Source organism: Mustela putorius, unplaced genomic scaffold (assembly GCF_011764305.1).
Source record: "Mustela putorius furo isolate JIRA1106 unplaced genomic scaffold, ASM1176430v1.1 tig00000765_pilon_pilon_pilon, whole genome shotgun sequence".
NCBI lineage: Eukaryota > Metazoa > Chordata > Mammalia > Carnivora > Mustelidae > Mustela > Mustela putorius.
This window is the reverse complement of record NW_025421470.1, coordinates 1,219,807-1,234,026: the sequence shown is the minus strand read 5'-3', so window position 1 is coordinate 1,234,026 and position 14,220 is coordinate 1,219,807. Positions and strand designations below refer to the sequence as shown.

At 57.5% G+C, this 14,220-nt stretch overlaps 1 protein-coding gene across 2 annotated transcripts in view; it reads left to right on the top strand.

Moving 5' to 3' along the window:
- Window positions 1-14,220, top strand: part of ADARB1 (adenosine deaminase RNA specific B1) — a 126,255-nt gene that overhangs the window by 79,981 nt on the left and 32,054 nt on the right. For both annotated transcript variants that reach the window (XM_045084329.1, XM_045084330.1), the window contains exons 3-7: window positions 2,276-2,350; window positions 5,489-6,423; window positions 10,803-10,917; window positions 12,846-13,014; window positions 13,846-13,994. In XM_045084329.1, coding sequence (XP_044940264.1) covers window positions 2,323-2,350; window positions 5,489-6,423; window positions 10,803-10,917; window positions 12,846-13,014; window positions 13,846-13,994 — 1,396 coding nt within the window. In that variant the 5' untranslated portion in view covers window positions 2,276-2,322. The remainder of the gene's footprint in view (window positions 1-2,275; window positions 2,351-5,488; window positions 6,424-10,802; window positions 10,918-12,845; window positions 13,015-13,845; window positions 13,995-14,220) is intronic.

Sequence of the window (14,220 nt, the reverse complement as noted above, 5' to 3'; positions counted from 1 at the left end):
TTGTAGTAGTTTGGGTTTCTCTGAAGTGCTTTGTGAGGTTGGTCTCACACCAGCTCTGTGCTTTCCTCTCTGCCACCCGCGTCTCGTCTTCAGGGTGCGCCCCAGCTGGCCTGACCCCCCGGCTCCAGTCGGCACCCGTGCCCCCGTCGTCCCGTGAGGGACTCCCCAGAGCACCTGTGTCCCACCGAGGGCGTGTGGGACTTCTGCACTCGCGACTGTGTCTTCCCTCCCACTTTGGAACTCAGGGGAGTTACTTTTTTATTAAAACTTGCCATAATGGGAATATTAAAACACATGCAAATACAGAAGCGCATAAGAACACCCACGTGCCCATCGGCCGGCGTGAGGCACCGGCCTTCCGCCCCGTGTCACCCACACAGCGTCTGCGTTTCTCTGTGCCGTGCCGTGTTAGTTTATAAGAACACGTCTCAGATGTTCTCATTTCATCTTGAAATACTGAAGTATAGGTCACTAAAATTTAAGTACTATTTTCACACCGAAGATGACTAATAATTTCTTAATATAGTCAGCTATTCAAATAATATTGTTTTTAAGTATTCACTTCCTTATTAGAGAGAGAGCGGGCTCGAGCGCGGTGGGGAGGGGCAGAAGGAGGAAGAGAGACCCTGCAGACTCCCGCTGAGCACGGAGCCTGACGCGGGACTCGACCTCACGACCCTGAACTCACGACGTGCCGAAACCAAGAGTCAGATGCTTGACTGACCGCACCTCCCAGGTGTCTCAGTGGCAGAATCCGTCTGATTTATTTAGGTTTTGTGCTATCCACAGTGTGATTTGCAAGTAGTACATTTTCAGAAACCATGTCTTGAAGTAATTAACTAATATAAAATAAAAATGCTCAAAAAATAAAATAAGATAATATAATATAAAATAAAAATGCTTTTAAAACGATGTGGAAGACTTTCTTAAAGGATCTTTTTTTAAAAGAATATTTTATTTATTTGAGAGGAGGGAGGGTCAGAGGGAGAAGCAGACCCCCCGCTGAGCAGGGAGCCCGATGTGGGACTTGATCTTGGGACTCCAGGATCATGAGCTGAGCTGAAGGCAGATGCTTAACCAACTGAGCCACCCAGGTGCCCCAAGGATTCTTTAAAATTCTAAAATTCTTAAAAAAAAAAAAAAAGATGTATTTATGTATTTGAGAGAGAGAACAGGGGCAGGGCAGGGGTGGGGGGATGAATCCCAAGCAGACCCCCCCATGGAGCATGGACCCCCCCAGCATGGGGCTCGATCTCACGACCCTGAGATCCTAACTTGAGCCGAAACCAGGAGTCAGATGCTTAACCAACCCAGCCCCCCAGGTGCCCCTTGAATGAAGGATTCTGTATCGAAACTTATTTAACGTTTAGCCACAAATTTGGTGCATATACATTGAGGTTCAACAGCGTTAACAGCTGATTGCTGTGAAGACTACGTGCGTTTTAGAGAGACGGGAGATTTCTAACATGCAACGATTGGGCGCATTTTAGTCACCATTTTCCTAAAGGAACTGAATTGCCTCTCAGTGACTTACGGGGTAAATTTTGCTCGTATACGAAGCAAATGTGGCTACGGCATGTGCCATGCTGTCTTCCTGGCTCGCAGTGTGATGGGTCCAGATGATGTACGGATGACGCCGCAGAAGAGGAGACTGTGACATTGTTAAGAGTTAGATCCTTGGAGTAATTGTTCTTGGAGGACTTCCTGTGGTTTCCCCGCCCACAGGATTAGAAGTTACAGGTTGCTCAGGGGTTAGATCCGGTTTGAATAGGCCTGTGCTCTTCAGCCGCATCCCCCTGAGACCCCTTCGGGGTGAAGAAGAGCAGCCCAGTGCGAGCCGCCCGGTGCAACCCTGGCGCTCCTGCTTGCGTCTGTCGTTTACGCCCTGGGCCAGAGTCCCACGAGCAGCGAGCAAACGGCGGGGGGACCGGCGTGTACCTGGCGCGTCTTTGTTCGCACTGTGGGAGAGCTCCCTCTGACACATCCTTGTCCTCGCTGTCCCCTGGGACCCAGCCCCTGCCGCGGGGCCACTCTTCTCGGAGTGGCCCTGGAGTCATGGGACAGTCCCTTCCTGCCGGCGCCTCCTGAAGGCGCAGCCCCGGGCGGCGGCCCCTCGGTGTCCCTGACCACGCAGATGTCCCGTCCTGGGCCGCAGACCTAACCATCCTTGTCCGGGACTTTCTTCTTTAGCTTGTCGTAAAGGAGCACGGAGCAGGCGGACGCCATCTGCTCACGTGACGGGCACACTGACCAGTCTTTCCTTGCTGTCTTTCAGATAGAAACCGCCTCCGCCGGTCAAGAAGCCCTCAGAAGGCCCTTGCCATGGACACAGAAGATGAAGAAAACACGAGTAAGACCGGCCTGCCGTGTGGCACCGAGTAGCTCGCTCTCCGCTCGAGCCCTAGTGTTCTTGTCAGTCTTTCTAATGGGACTAATTTGGGAAAAGTGATTCTTTCCTACAGTATTTCCTACACCAGTGACGGTGGCTGTTTGCAGTCTCTGATGTGTTCTCTACAGGAGGTGTTGGTACCTGGTGTGGGCATTTCCCTACGGCCGTGTGTGGGACCGTCTGTCACTCTGGGCCGCCGTGTGTGTCCCTGGAGGCAAATACAGGCTTCCGGATGCGCTGGCCACGGAGCTGCCCGGCTTCATCAGACATCACAGCCTGGTCTCCCACAGGCGGCCGGATTTTCATCTGTTCCAATCCAAAATACCCTTTGAGATTAATTTAAATACTTGCTCATCTAGGATAACACTACCCAGATTTTTCCCTGTAAATGCGATGGATTCTTCTCATGCTTTGAGGGAAGGGAGCTGATCTCGCTTCCAGACTTCCGGGAGCCTTTGGGCGCTGTGGACCAGAGCTCACCGTTCGGCCTGTTCCACGCCCCACACTGTCCTCCCTGGAGTGCCGGCTGGTGAGCCTCAGGGGCGCAGAGCTTCCCTCCACAGCGGTGTCCTCTGTGAGACGTTCCCCGAACACCTGTCCTCTGTTTTATCTTTATTCCCAGATAGGCTGCATTTGCGTAAGGTTTAAAGGCTCCCACAGAAGTTGGGAGCTTTTAGTGTGGAAATTACAGCAGAGCACATTTGGCGATATATGTACACAGTATTTTTTTCGGATATATGTACATGTGTACATTCTCACTTGTCTGTGTTCGGTGGCTCCCAAGGAAGACCTGCAGGTCGAAATGACGAGTGACCTTTTACTGAGCGTGGTCACCCGTGACTAGAGCGGAGGTCAGTCCAGCTCCCTGTGACTTCACCCAGAACCGGCCCGCTGAGGCCTTACCCTTGGGCCTGCTGCCCCACGGGCTGCTCCACGGGCTCTGCAGTGGGGAATGTGCCACGGGCCGGGCCTCTGTCACACGAGCCGCATGGAAAGTGCTCTCTTGGGTGGTCGGGGGCGTGAGAGAGCCGGAGCACTTGCTTTTCAGCAGCGAGACCCGAGCTCCACCTCCCGCTTCCTGCAGGCTGCTGTCCCCATCAGTCCCTCCTCGGGAGGTCAGTTCCGCTCCCCGTGGCCACTTTGGCCCGTGCGCTGCCCCACATGGGGACACGCGAGCACCTGTCCCCCAAGCCTCCTTTTCTCGGGCCCGTGGGCTGTCCTCCACAGCGGCAGCCGTGGGTTTGGGTGGAAACATCGCGTGTGTGTAGACCCTGTGGTAACTCTCCAAGGTACACGAGTCTTCTGAGTGATTCTGCAGGAGACACGGATGCTGGTTCCCGAGCTGGAGGTGACGGGCAGCCCTAGATCTGCTGTGGTTTCAGAGGCAGCGAAAGAGCTCATCGCGGTTGTGTTCACATCTGTGGAATAAAGCAGCAGCTCCGTGTGTTTAAGAGCCGGGGCACTGGGGCCTCTTCTCCCTCTAATGTACTTTTCCTTCACGTAGTAGCAATTCCGGTCCGGCGGAAGCGGGGCCGTGTCAGCCCCGAAGCAGACGGCAGCCCGGAATCTGTGTGGCCTGTCCCCCCGGAAGCACCTTCTTCTGACGATCTCAAGTCTGTCTGTCGCCCCAGTACGGGTTGTGTTCATGCGTGCACGGCCAGCCTTTGTGTCCAAGGCTGTGTGTGTGATTGTGTGCCCGCGTGCTTGCGCGGCCGTGGCCCGGCCCTCGCGCTGGGGGCTTCTCTGGCTCCAGCCCAGCGGTACGCGGTCCGGCGCGCGCTTCTCTTACTCACTTGTGGGTCTGAATTTTGTCTCTCTCTGCCCTTTGTAACCTTTGTTTCCTTTGAGCACCGAAAGGAGTGACCTACCGAGCTTTTGCTGGAGGATGTTATAAATGGGAATTTAGTGTCCTCCGTCAGCTTTGCGAACTGGGAGAAGTGGTGTGTGTGGGGGCCCCGGGGCACTCGCCGGTGTCAGAGAGCCGTCTCCGCTCCCGCCTCTCGCCCTCGGCCGTGTCCAGGGCATCGTACTTGCGTCTCAGCTCTGGAAGCTCGAGAACTTGAACCTTGGGGCCTGGCGGCCGGCAGCCCAGACTGTCTGTCCCGCTTAGCCTCCCGGCAGGCAGCCTATGAAAATGAATCTGGAACACATGGGGTTTTTCTCCCTTTTTTTCTTTTTTAAGTCTTGATAAACTTACAGAGAAGAGTGAATACTTTCCTATTCCCCTTTTTGAAATTAAAATTATATTTATTTTGCCTTGAACTTTAAGGGTTTTAAAATTATCCTTATTAATTGTAAACAGAAACTATCCTTAAAAGGTAGAATAATCACATTATTCTGTAAGTCCATCAAATATTTGTTTAAAAAAAAAAGACAAAATCACTGGCTTTACTTAGAATGTTAGGAAGTTGTAGGCCGTTTGCAGTTTCAGTCTTACGTCTTTTTCTACATATTTTTTCCCTGTAGGGGAATGTAGTAAAGGTTCGCAGGGGAACAGTCCCCACACAGCGTGGAAAGAGTGGAAGCACGTACTGGAAGTGCAGCCGCCCCCTCAGGGCCCCCCCAGTAGCCAGAGCGCTTCCCAGGACTCGAGAGGTGTCCCCTGAGAGCGATTCAGGACTAAATCAAGGCACTGCATCTGATGTGAATATTCAGAGCCTGAACGCTGATGAGCTCAGAATGCCCGCTTGAAGTCCTGTCCCCGTGGGAAGCGCTGCTGTCCAGAGCCTGAGGGCCCGGGAGCAGGGACATGGGGAGGAGGGGTGTGTGTGCGCTGACGGGAGGTTTTCGGATTCGGCTGCCATCCTGCAGTTTGATAAGCTTGAACAGCGCATCTCTAGACACTCAGAATATTCTTGTAGGAGAAAGTTGTTTCCAAGATTCCCCTTTTAACGCAGAGCAGCTGGGGATTCAGACTAGCGGTGGTGGCGGGGCGACAGTCCGTGGGTGGCCCGGGCGGCTGTCCGCACGCCCCGCGGGGAAGGAGGGATAAGCACACATCACTTACCCAGTTACAAAGAGACGAAGGAATCTATAAATTTTGCATTTACAAGATCCTACAACGAAGGCGTTGTAAGTTACTCTTTCTGGGCACCGCAGGTTCGAGCAGCACAGATGTTAAGGAAAGCTGCGGTCTGGACAGCGCGCCCCCCAAGGACGGCAGCGCGCCCGGGCCCGGCGAGGGCGCCCCGCTCCACAATGGGGGCCGCGGCGGCGCCAGCCGGAAGCGGCCGCTGGAGGAGGGCAGCAACGGCCGCGCCAAGTTCCGCCTGAAGAAGAGGAGGCGGCCGCCGGGGCCCGCGCTGCCGAAGAACGCCCTGATGCAGCTGAACGAGATCAAGCCCGGCCTGCAGTACGCGCTGCTCTCGCAGACGGGCCCCGTGCACGCGCCCTTGTTCGTCATGTCCGTGGAAGTGAACGGGCAGGTGTTCGAGGGCTCCGGCCCCACCAAGAAGAAGGCCAAGCTGCACGCCGCCGAGAAGGCCCTACGCTCCTTCGTGCAGTTCCCCAACGCCTCCGAGGCGCACCTGGCCATGGGGAGGACCCTGTCCGCCAACACGGACTTCACGTCCGACCAGGCCGACTTCCCCGACACGCTCTTCAACGGCTTCGAGACCCCCGACCGGTCGGAGGCGCCCTTCTACCTGGGCTGCAACGGGGACGACTCCTTCAGCTCCAGCGGGGACCTGAGCTTGGCGGCGTCCCCCGCGCCCGCGAGCCTCGCGCAGCCCCCCCTCCCCGGCCCCCCGCCGTTCCCGCCGCCGAGCGGCAAGAACCCCGTGATGATCCTGAACGAGCTGCGGCCCGGGCTGAAGTACGACTTCCTGTCGGAGAGCGGGGAGAGCCACGCCAAGAGCTTCGTCATGTCCGTGGTGGTGGACGGCCAGTTCTTCGAGGGCTCGGGCAGGAACAAGAAGCTCGCCAAGGCCCGGGCCGCGCAGTCCGCCCTGGCGACCATTTTTAACTTGCACTTGGATCAAACGCCGTCTCGCCAGCCCATCCCCAGCGAGGGCCTGCAGTTGCACTTGCCGCAGGTGAGGACGCGCGCCGCTGCCGGAAACGGTGGCCATGTCTTGACAGTGCTTTCAGACAGGGCTCCTTCTCCTGGTCCCTGTTGATGTCCTGTTGGAACGGCACTGGTAAGTCTGGCTCCGGGCATCCTGCCTACCCGGGTGGCGTGTGCTGGGCGGCCTGTCCGGGGCCAGGACGTGCACCAGCATCCACCGGGGCAGCGTTGTCGGCAGCCTCCAGGTCGAGCCCTGCCCCGCGCCCCATGGCAGCCCGAGGCTCCCTACCCCCCAGGCCTCCCCTGCGGGGACCCAGGTCCCATAGCAGCCTGTGACATGAGCAGCTCAGCGGTTTCCTGCCAAGTCTGCCCGGGGAACCCCGAGTACAGAAGAGAGGCCAGCCGGCCAGCTGCTGAGAGCCTAGCCTGGGTGCGAGTGGGTGTCTCCCAGCTCCAGCGGGGCTGACAGCGGCGGGCCCGGCCAGGGGGTGCTCCATGACAGGCATGATCCCTCTCGGAGGGTGAGGGATGGAACGGGGCCCTCCAGTGGCCCTCACGGGGCTTGGGAATCTGTACCTGGAATGTCCTAGGTGCGGTCCATGTGGGCCTCCCTGCCGCCCGGCCGGAGGGAGGCGTCCACTCTTGTTTGGGCGTGGACTGTCTGAAAGCACTGTCGGCCCCCCCCCATAAGGACGAAGACAGAATTTCAGGCGGGCTCGTGGCTTGCACACAAAAGGGGAAGCACGAAGTGGGGGATAGCAGGTGGCTGGCATCTCTACAGCCTAGAAACCTTTGTGTGTTGCTTCTCTTCTTGGAAATCCAGTTTTCTGGGTGAGGGTCACAATTTTTTTTAGAGAGAAAATCGATTACCCTTCTCTGTTCCTTTTTGTTGAAGTAGTACCGAGGTTGAAGATGAATTGTGTACTGGTGTGAGGAGAGAATGAAGGGACTCCGATCGGTGCACGGACCGCTTGTATTTCTCGTAGAAGAATCTGGAAGGTCAAGGCTTCTCTGGTGCCTTTGAGCACAATTAGAGTAATTTCTCTGTGCTGTTGCCCGAGGTGACCGGTACTGCTAGGGTTTAGAAGAAGAAACTATTCTGCCTAAAGCTGAGCCAAATACAGCATCATGTAAGAAGTAGCGTGTTCAGAGTGTCCTACGGGCAGTTAATGAACCCGGTGATTGTCGCGGCCGGCACGACAAATCGACCAGGAACGTGAGGGTAAGAGGGTGGTGAAAAGAAATTAAGAGACAAAGAGACGGGGCAGGAGGAGCACCAGGGAGGACATCCCATAGAGCTGGTTTTATTCAAGGCTGTGAGGCATTATAGAGCTAACAGAAACAATCCTAAGAAAAGTATCTAATTTTAGCTGATTACTAAAGAGTTTGCAACAAGCACAGAAAATCCTCCAAGCTTTCCCATTATGTATTTCCTAAGCACCAATAACAGACCTTCTAGCGCCAGATGTGCTGAGTTCAAGGCCACTCAAGACATAGTTTGTGTAAGCACAGCTCAGTCTTACTGTGGCGTACGCTAGAGCCCGTGCACGGACAGCAAGGTCCGGCCAAGAATGTCTGACCGCGGCCCAATCGTCTCTAGCTGACTAGCCAACGTGTGGGAAGTCACGTGGGCGAGCACCCAACACAGAGCACAGACCCTTTCTCAGTGCTACTCGACTTTATCGACCTTAGCCTTTTGTTCTGCTATTCAGCCTTTAACGGAGGCACAGTCAGGGCCTGGTTGGGTCCTCGTCTCAAGCCTTCCCGTGGCCTCCCACAGGTAATACGTCCCACATTAACCTGTTACGAACGTTTGTCAGAGGACGTCAGTCCACTTATCGTTTCATCCGTCGGTGGCACTAGTTCCCTGGAGATTTCCTGTTTTCAGGTCTGCTGTTTGCTGCACGTGTTCCAGCTTGAGTTCACGACTGTTCACGGTCTGCGGCCACCTGACTTCCCTTAGCATCAGAAGAGTCGCATGTGAGACGATTGGAAACCTGCCAAGCGCTGCGAACCCCTGATGCCTGGGTTTTGCAGGGTGGAGGGGTCCCAGTGTGGCAGGGAGGCAGGCAGGGGTCCTAGCCTGGGCCCGGACTTCTGCGGGAGCAGAGACCAGAGCTCTGCTGGGGTCCGCGTGGGGCCTCACCGGGGGGGCGTCTGGGAAAATCCCACCAAGGGAGGGAGGAGGTAGGCGGGGGTCACGTCAGCCCTGCCCCCGGCCGCCTGCCTGGGTTCTGCGGGCTCCCAGTGCTCGTTTCTGAACCTTGTGGCCGCGGAGCCATCTGTCCCCGTGTCTGCTCACTGGGCCCCCACCGTGGTGTCTCTGGAGCACCCCCTGGGAGCTTTCCTTGGAGGACCTGGGGCAGTCCCTGCAGAATCACCCCTCACAGCTTGATTTCTGGGCTCCGTCATCTTTGCACGGGACGTCTTCAGGCCCGCCCTCGGGAGCGCTGAGCATCCACACCAGTGGCCTGGAGTGGCCCTTGAGTCCCTGGTCATGGGACTTGTTGCCTTCATCGTGTCCATAGTGGCATTCCAGGGTTTAAACCCAGACGCCATGGACCATGGAGGCGTGCAGAGCCCTCGGCCTCTAGTGGGTTCTGTGAGGGGCAAAAGCCGGCCATCGGCCCCAGCCCAGCTTTGAGCCGCGGCCTCTCAGCACCTGGGGCTGTTGCAGAGACACCTGGGGCTGGGGGGCGCGGGCATGGGCTGGGGGGCGCGGGTGTGGGCTGGGGGGCGCGGGCGTGACTCTGCCGCGTACGGCGCCCCCAGCACGTACAGAGACTCGCTTCCTTACCTGCAGTCTCTGAGGGGCTGGAGGAACAGTCCTGGTGCTGACCGTGCCCGCCTCTGACCAGTAAGTGTCCACGCAAGGACCTGACCTCCTCTGAGCATCTCTGAGCTCTGTGGTTTGGAGATTGGCTGGACCTGGCACGAAACGGAAGCTTTTCTTTTCTGTGGCTTATTCTGAGCCTCTCGAGACTTTTTCTCTTACGTAAACGGGAACACGTGGTCCTTCATCTCTGACCCCTTCCCACCGTGTCGCCTGCCCCCACGCATGTGGCACTGAGGCCTCTGCCTGGGGTGCGGGGGGGCTTGCTGCCCCCCGTTTTCTGTCCATGCTCCCCATCCCCGACTTGAGCGCAGTCTTCTGGGGGCTCTTTGGTACTTACTGGGGCAAAGGCAGGAGGAAGAAATCCTGGTGACTTTTGTTTTTTTCAAAGAAAGTCATCATTTAAGGGACACCTGGGTGGCTCAGTTGGTTAAGCTGCTGCCTTCAGCTCAGGTCCTAATCCCAGGGTCCTAGGATTGAGTCCCGCATTGGGCTCCTTGCTCAGTGGGGAGCCTGCTTCTCTCTCTACCTCTACCTGCCACCCTGCCTGCTTGTGTTCTCTCTCGCTCCCTCACAAATAAATAAATAATTTTTTTTTTAAAAGTCATCATTTAGGATGATGGACGTTTCTGTCCATTTGGGGAGTGTTTTATCACAGGCCAAGCTGGGGACACCAGACATAGCCGTTTGATACTCATGGACCAGTGTGAGGTTGGAGGACGTACTGCCCACACGCACGTCCCGTCGGGCTTCACTTCCCAGAAACACTTGTATCCAAGATAACGTTGTAAACCGTGAAGCCAGACCATGGCTGTGTTCGCTGCTGGGAAACGGCCTGCAGGGCAGGCCGACTGGTCTGGCAGTGGACCAGCCACCTGTCACCCCTTCCCCAGGGAGCGTGGCCGTCAGTGCTGTCTGCGGGCGGCTGGGTCTGTGGCGGGGGCCCTCCCAGGCCTCACCGGCGCTGCTGCCAGGCCGTGCAGCTGGTGCCCCAGGCGGAGGCTGAGCACAGCTGCGTGGCTCTTCTCCTGGGCGTTCATCACTCAGCCCCTTCTCTTGCCCTGATGTTGTGGGTCACACTCAGGGGAGTGTTCCCTGGCCCCGTCAGCCCCCGAGTGGATGGAGCACTTTCACTTCCTCCAAAAGCCCTGTCGCTCCCCGTGGCCTCGGAGGCTGGGAGAGCTGGGTGCAGAGCCGTGGAGGGTGTGAGACGGGTGGCCGGGGGGGCGCTCTGGCTGGGGCCTGCCTCAGCTCCTTCATCCAGGGGCTGGGGGGCTGGGGTATTGGGAGGGCCAGAGGGGTGGCACAGGCTCTGGACTGTCCCTGTCTGTGAGACTCTCGAAGAATTCCACCCAGAGCCTCCAAAGCTCCACGGGCCTGTGTTTCCAGGGAGTGTTTTGGAGGGAGAAAAAAGCCCGCCCGCCCATGCACAGACACGTGCCTGTTTGCCACATTTGCCCATGTGGCTTTCCAGAAGAGAAGCCATCTGTAAGGCCACGCCGAAGGGACAGCCTTGTCAGTGTGCACGGGGCAGGGGCCAGTCCACACCCCTGACTCCCTGCTGTGGTCCTCAGGTGTTAGCCGATGCCGTGGCCCGCCTGGTGCAGGATAAGTTCGGCGACCTGACGGACAACTTCTCCTCTCCGCACGCTCGCAGGAAAGTTCTAGCCGGCGTCGTCATGACCACAGGTAAAACGCTGGGCTGTGCTTCACGCCGAACAGAGAGAGGACGTGCTCTCGGGCCGTGGCCGACCGTCTCTGGGACACTAACGGGCTGTTCTCCTAGTTCCTCACAATCCCTGCCACCTGCAAACGTGGGAGCCGCACTTTCCAAACTTTTCTCTTACATGTTCATTGCTTTAACCTACGTTTTCTTATTTGGAGAAAGCGTGCTGCTCTATTAGCATCTGATTCCTATAATCCCATGTGAGCGGTTTTGACTGACTCTGGAAAAGTCCAGCAAAATGGCAGCCCCCCCTTCCTGCTTCATTTGCCAGCGGGTCGCATCTGACTTACCCAGGAGTGACCCTGATGGCTAGTTTTGTGGGGACAGGCAGCTCTAGCAAGAACAGGAAATGCACAGGTAAAAAGCACACTTCGGGGAGGCGGAAGGAGCCCTGTTACATTTACCCAGAAGCTCCCACCATAGCAAGGTACCCGAGTCTTTCCTGCACCCCAGGGGCGAGGACGCTGGGCCCTGTCTGCCCAGGGACCACTCCCAGGGGCAGGAGACCACAGTGGTGGCCCCAGAGGGGACCCCTGCTCCTGTGGGGCCCTCTGCTCTGGGGCATCCGCTCGGCCCCTCGCTGGCTGGCTGAGCCTGGAGAGCCGTGTGCAAAAAGCCCCCGAAGGCCGGAGAGCAAGCGAGTGAGCTGGGACCGCTTTGCCTGTCTCCACCTGCCGGTCAGGGAGGAAACCCCGTCCTCTGTGTGGGCAAACGCACTGTCCTTTCTTCCAAGGCAGCTCTCTCTCCCATCGCGGGCCGGACGTGAGTCCGTGGTCCCGGGGCGGCCAGCCCCTGGGTGGTCGAGGACACCTGGTGCCGTTTTAGTGACGGCCTTTCCTTGCACCACGTCCTCACCCTGGCGCAGCTGAGCGTGGGTCTGCGGTCGGGGGACGTGCCCTGGGGTCTAACTCTGCGATAGATGCCCGTGCTCTCCCGCCCCTCCCTTTGCTGCTGTCTGTCGCGTGACGGAAGGGGGACGCTTCGGCTCCTGGGACGCTGTCTTCCCTGGGCGAGGCTCTGTGCCCCGGCCAGCAGCAGGAGTGAGCAGCCGCCGGGTCCTCCTGGGCAGCTCTTCTCACCGGCGCAGAGGGGGTGGACTGGCTCCCGGGCCGTGGTGCCCTCGCCATGCATCTCCCTGGGGACCTCATGCTCAGGGCCACCGTGTTCCCTTGCAGATAGTGCCACCCAGCCCGTGGCCTGTGGCCCTGGCGTCAGATGGCGGTTCAGGTTGGGCTCCTGCTGGTTGAGCGACTTTGGGTGGCCATTTGGCCCCGTGGGTCCTTATCTGCTAAATGGAGACAGGCCGCGTGCCCCTGAGGCCGCGTGTGGGAATGAAGCGGAGACCTTGCCCTGCGGGCGGGCGCTGCACCTGCTGCTCGGGGCGCGCCATGCGTGTAGCGGGCGGTGAGGGAGGTTACCGCAGGGCCGTGTCCATGTCTTGCCCCGTGTCTGCAGTGCGTGGTCTGTCAGCAGATGTCCCATCAGTGGCTGCGCTCCCAGGGCCGTTCCCAACACCACACAGGCCACATTCTCTCTTTCCTCTTGTCCCTCGGGCGGCCACACGCCCTTCCCTGTAGCCTAACGGCACTTTGATGGACCAGTTAGTCGGCCTGTACCTGGGGCTGCCTCCCGGGAGCCAGCGGGGAACGTTCAGGAGAAGACCAGGCTGCCCCAGAGGAAACACCTTCCTTGGGGTTAGAGCCTGTAGACTCACAGGCGAGGGAGGTTTGTGTCCAGAGCGTCACGCCATGAGTCCTTGGGTGGGGGGGTTTCCAGTTTGCGAAGGTACCAGCCGGGGGCAGGGGCCTCTCCCCCCGGGAGCACAGGCGGCGAGCGCCACAGAGCCGGGAGGGGGCGAGGCATGAGGCATCCTCTCTTGCTCATTCTCCAGGCACAGACGTGAAAGACGCCAAGGTGATCAGTGTCTCCACGGGGACAAAGTGCATCAACGGCGAGTACATGAGCGACCGCGGCCTCGCGCTGAACGACTGCCACGCGGAGATCATAGCGCGGCGGGCCTTGCTCCGCTTCCTCTACACACAGCTCGAGCTCTACTTAAAGTGAGTTCCGGGAGCACGAGACTAGAGGAAACAGTTTTTGTTTTTTGTTTATTTTGATTTTTTTAAAGATTTTATTTATTTATTTGACAGACAAACATCACAAGCAGGCAGAGAGGCAGGCAGAGAGAGAGGGGGAAGCAGGCTCCCTGCCGAGCAGAGAGCCCGATGCGGGGCTCGATCCCAGGACCCTGAGACCATGACCCGAGCTGAAGGCAGAGGCTTTAACCCACTGAGCCACCCAGGTGCCCCGAGGAAGCAGTTTTTAAAAACCACGCCTCCCGTCAGAGTGTATTGCAAAACCATCGTTTCTGTAATCTCTGAAAAATTCTTAAAATAGTGACTTTATTGGCAAGGATGAAGTTGGGTCCTGTTTTCCCATGATGCTCCAGCTTCCGAGTCCAGGGGGTGACCACACATAGTGGGCACACGTGTGCTCGTGGCCCACGCGGCCGTCGATCTGAGGTCTGTGCTCGGGGCGGCGAGCTTCTGGGCGCAGCGGGAGCCTGAGCAGAGCTGAGCCGCCTGGGGCCCAGGGCCCTTCGTTCTAGTCCCGTCTGAGCTGCTTTTCTTTCCCGAGCCGCTGCTTACGTGCCGTCTGTCTGTGTCGAAGTTCTGAATGGGAAGAAGAGACGCTCGTGCCACTCCAACGGCGTCTTTACTGGGTGGACTCGGTCACTAGCTGTGTTCTTCTCACCAACACAGAAACGTCCCGGTTCGAGCGACCCGAACCCTGTTGAAAGCAGTGGCCTCTGACAATCGTCGTGAGTTACGACAGACAAAAATTTGGCTGTATACGGCTTTAAAGTTCATTTTTGCAACTCTTCCTTCTAGTAACAAAGAGGACCAAAAGCGATCCATCTTCCAGAAGTCGGAGCGTGGGGGCCTGAAGCTCAGGGACACCGTGCAGTTCCACCTGTACATCAGCACGTCTCCCTGCGGGGACGCCAGGATCTTCTCGCCGCACGAGCCCATCCTGGAAGGTACGGGGCTCGGCCAGCTGCGTCTCTGGGAGGCTCGAGTTATGGGGTGACAGCAGAGCAGACCTACATTAGTGTCCTTTTCTTGAAACTTCTGGCTTCAAAAGTAGATCTGATGGGAACATATAAAAGCACAAGGTGTTGTTGTTTTTTTTTTAAGGATTTTTTTTTTAAGATTTTATTCATTTGACAGAGATCACAAGCAGGCAGAGAGGCAGGCAGAGAGAGA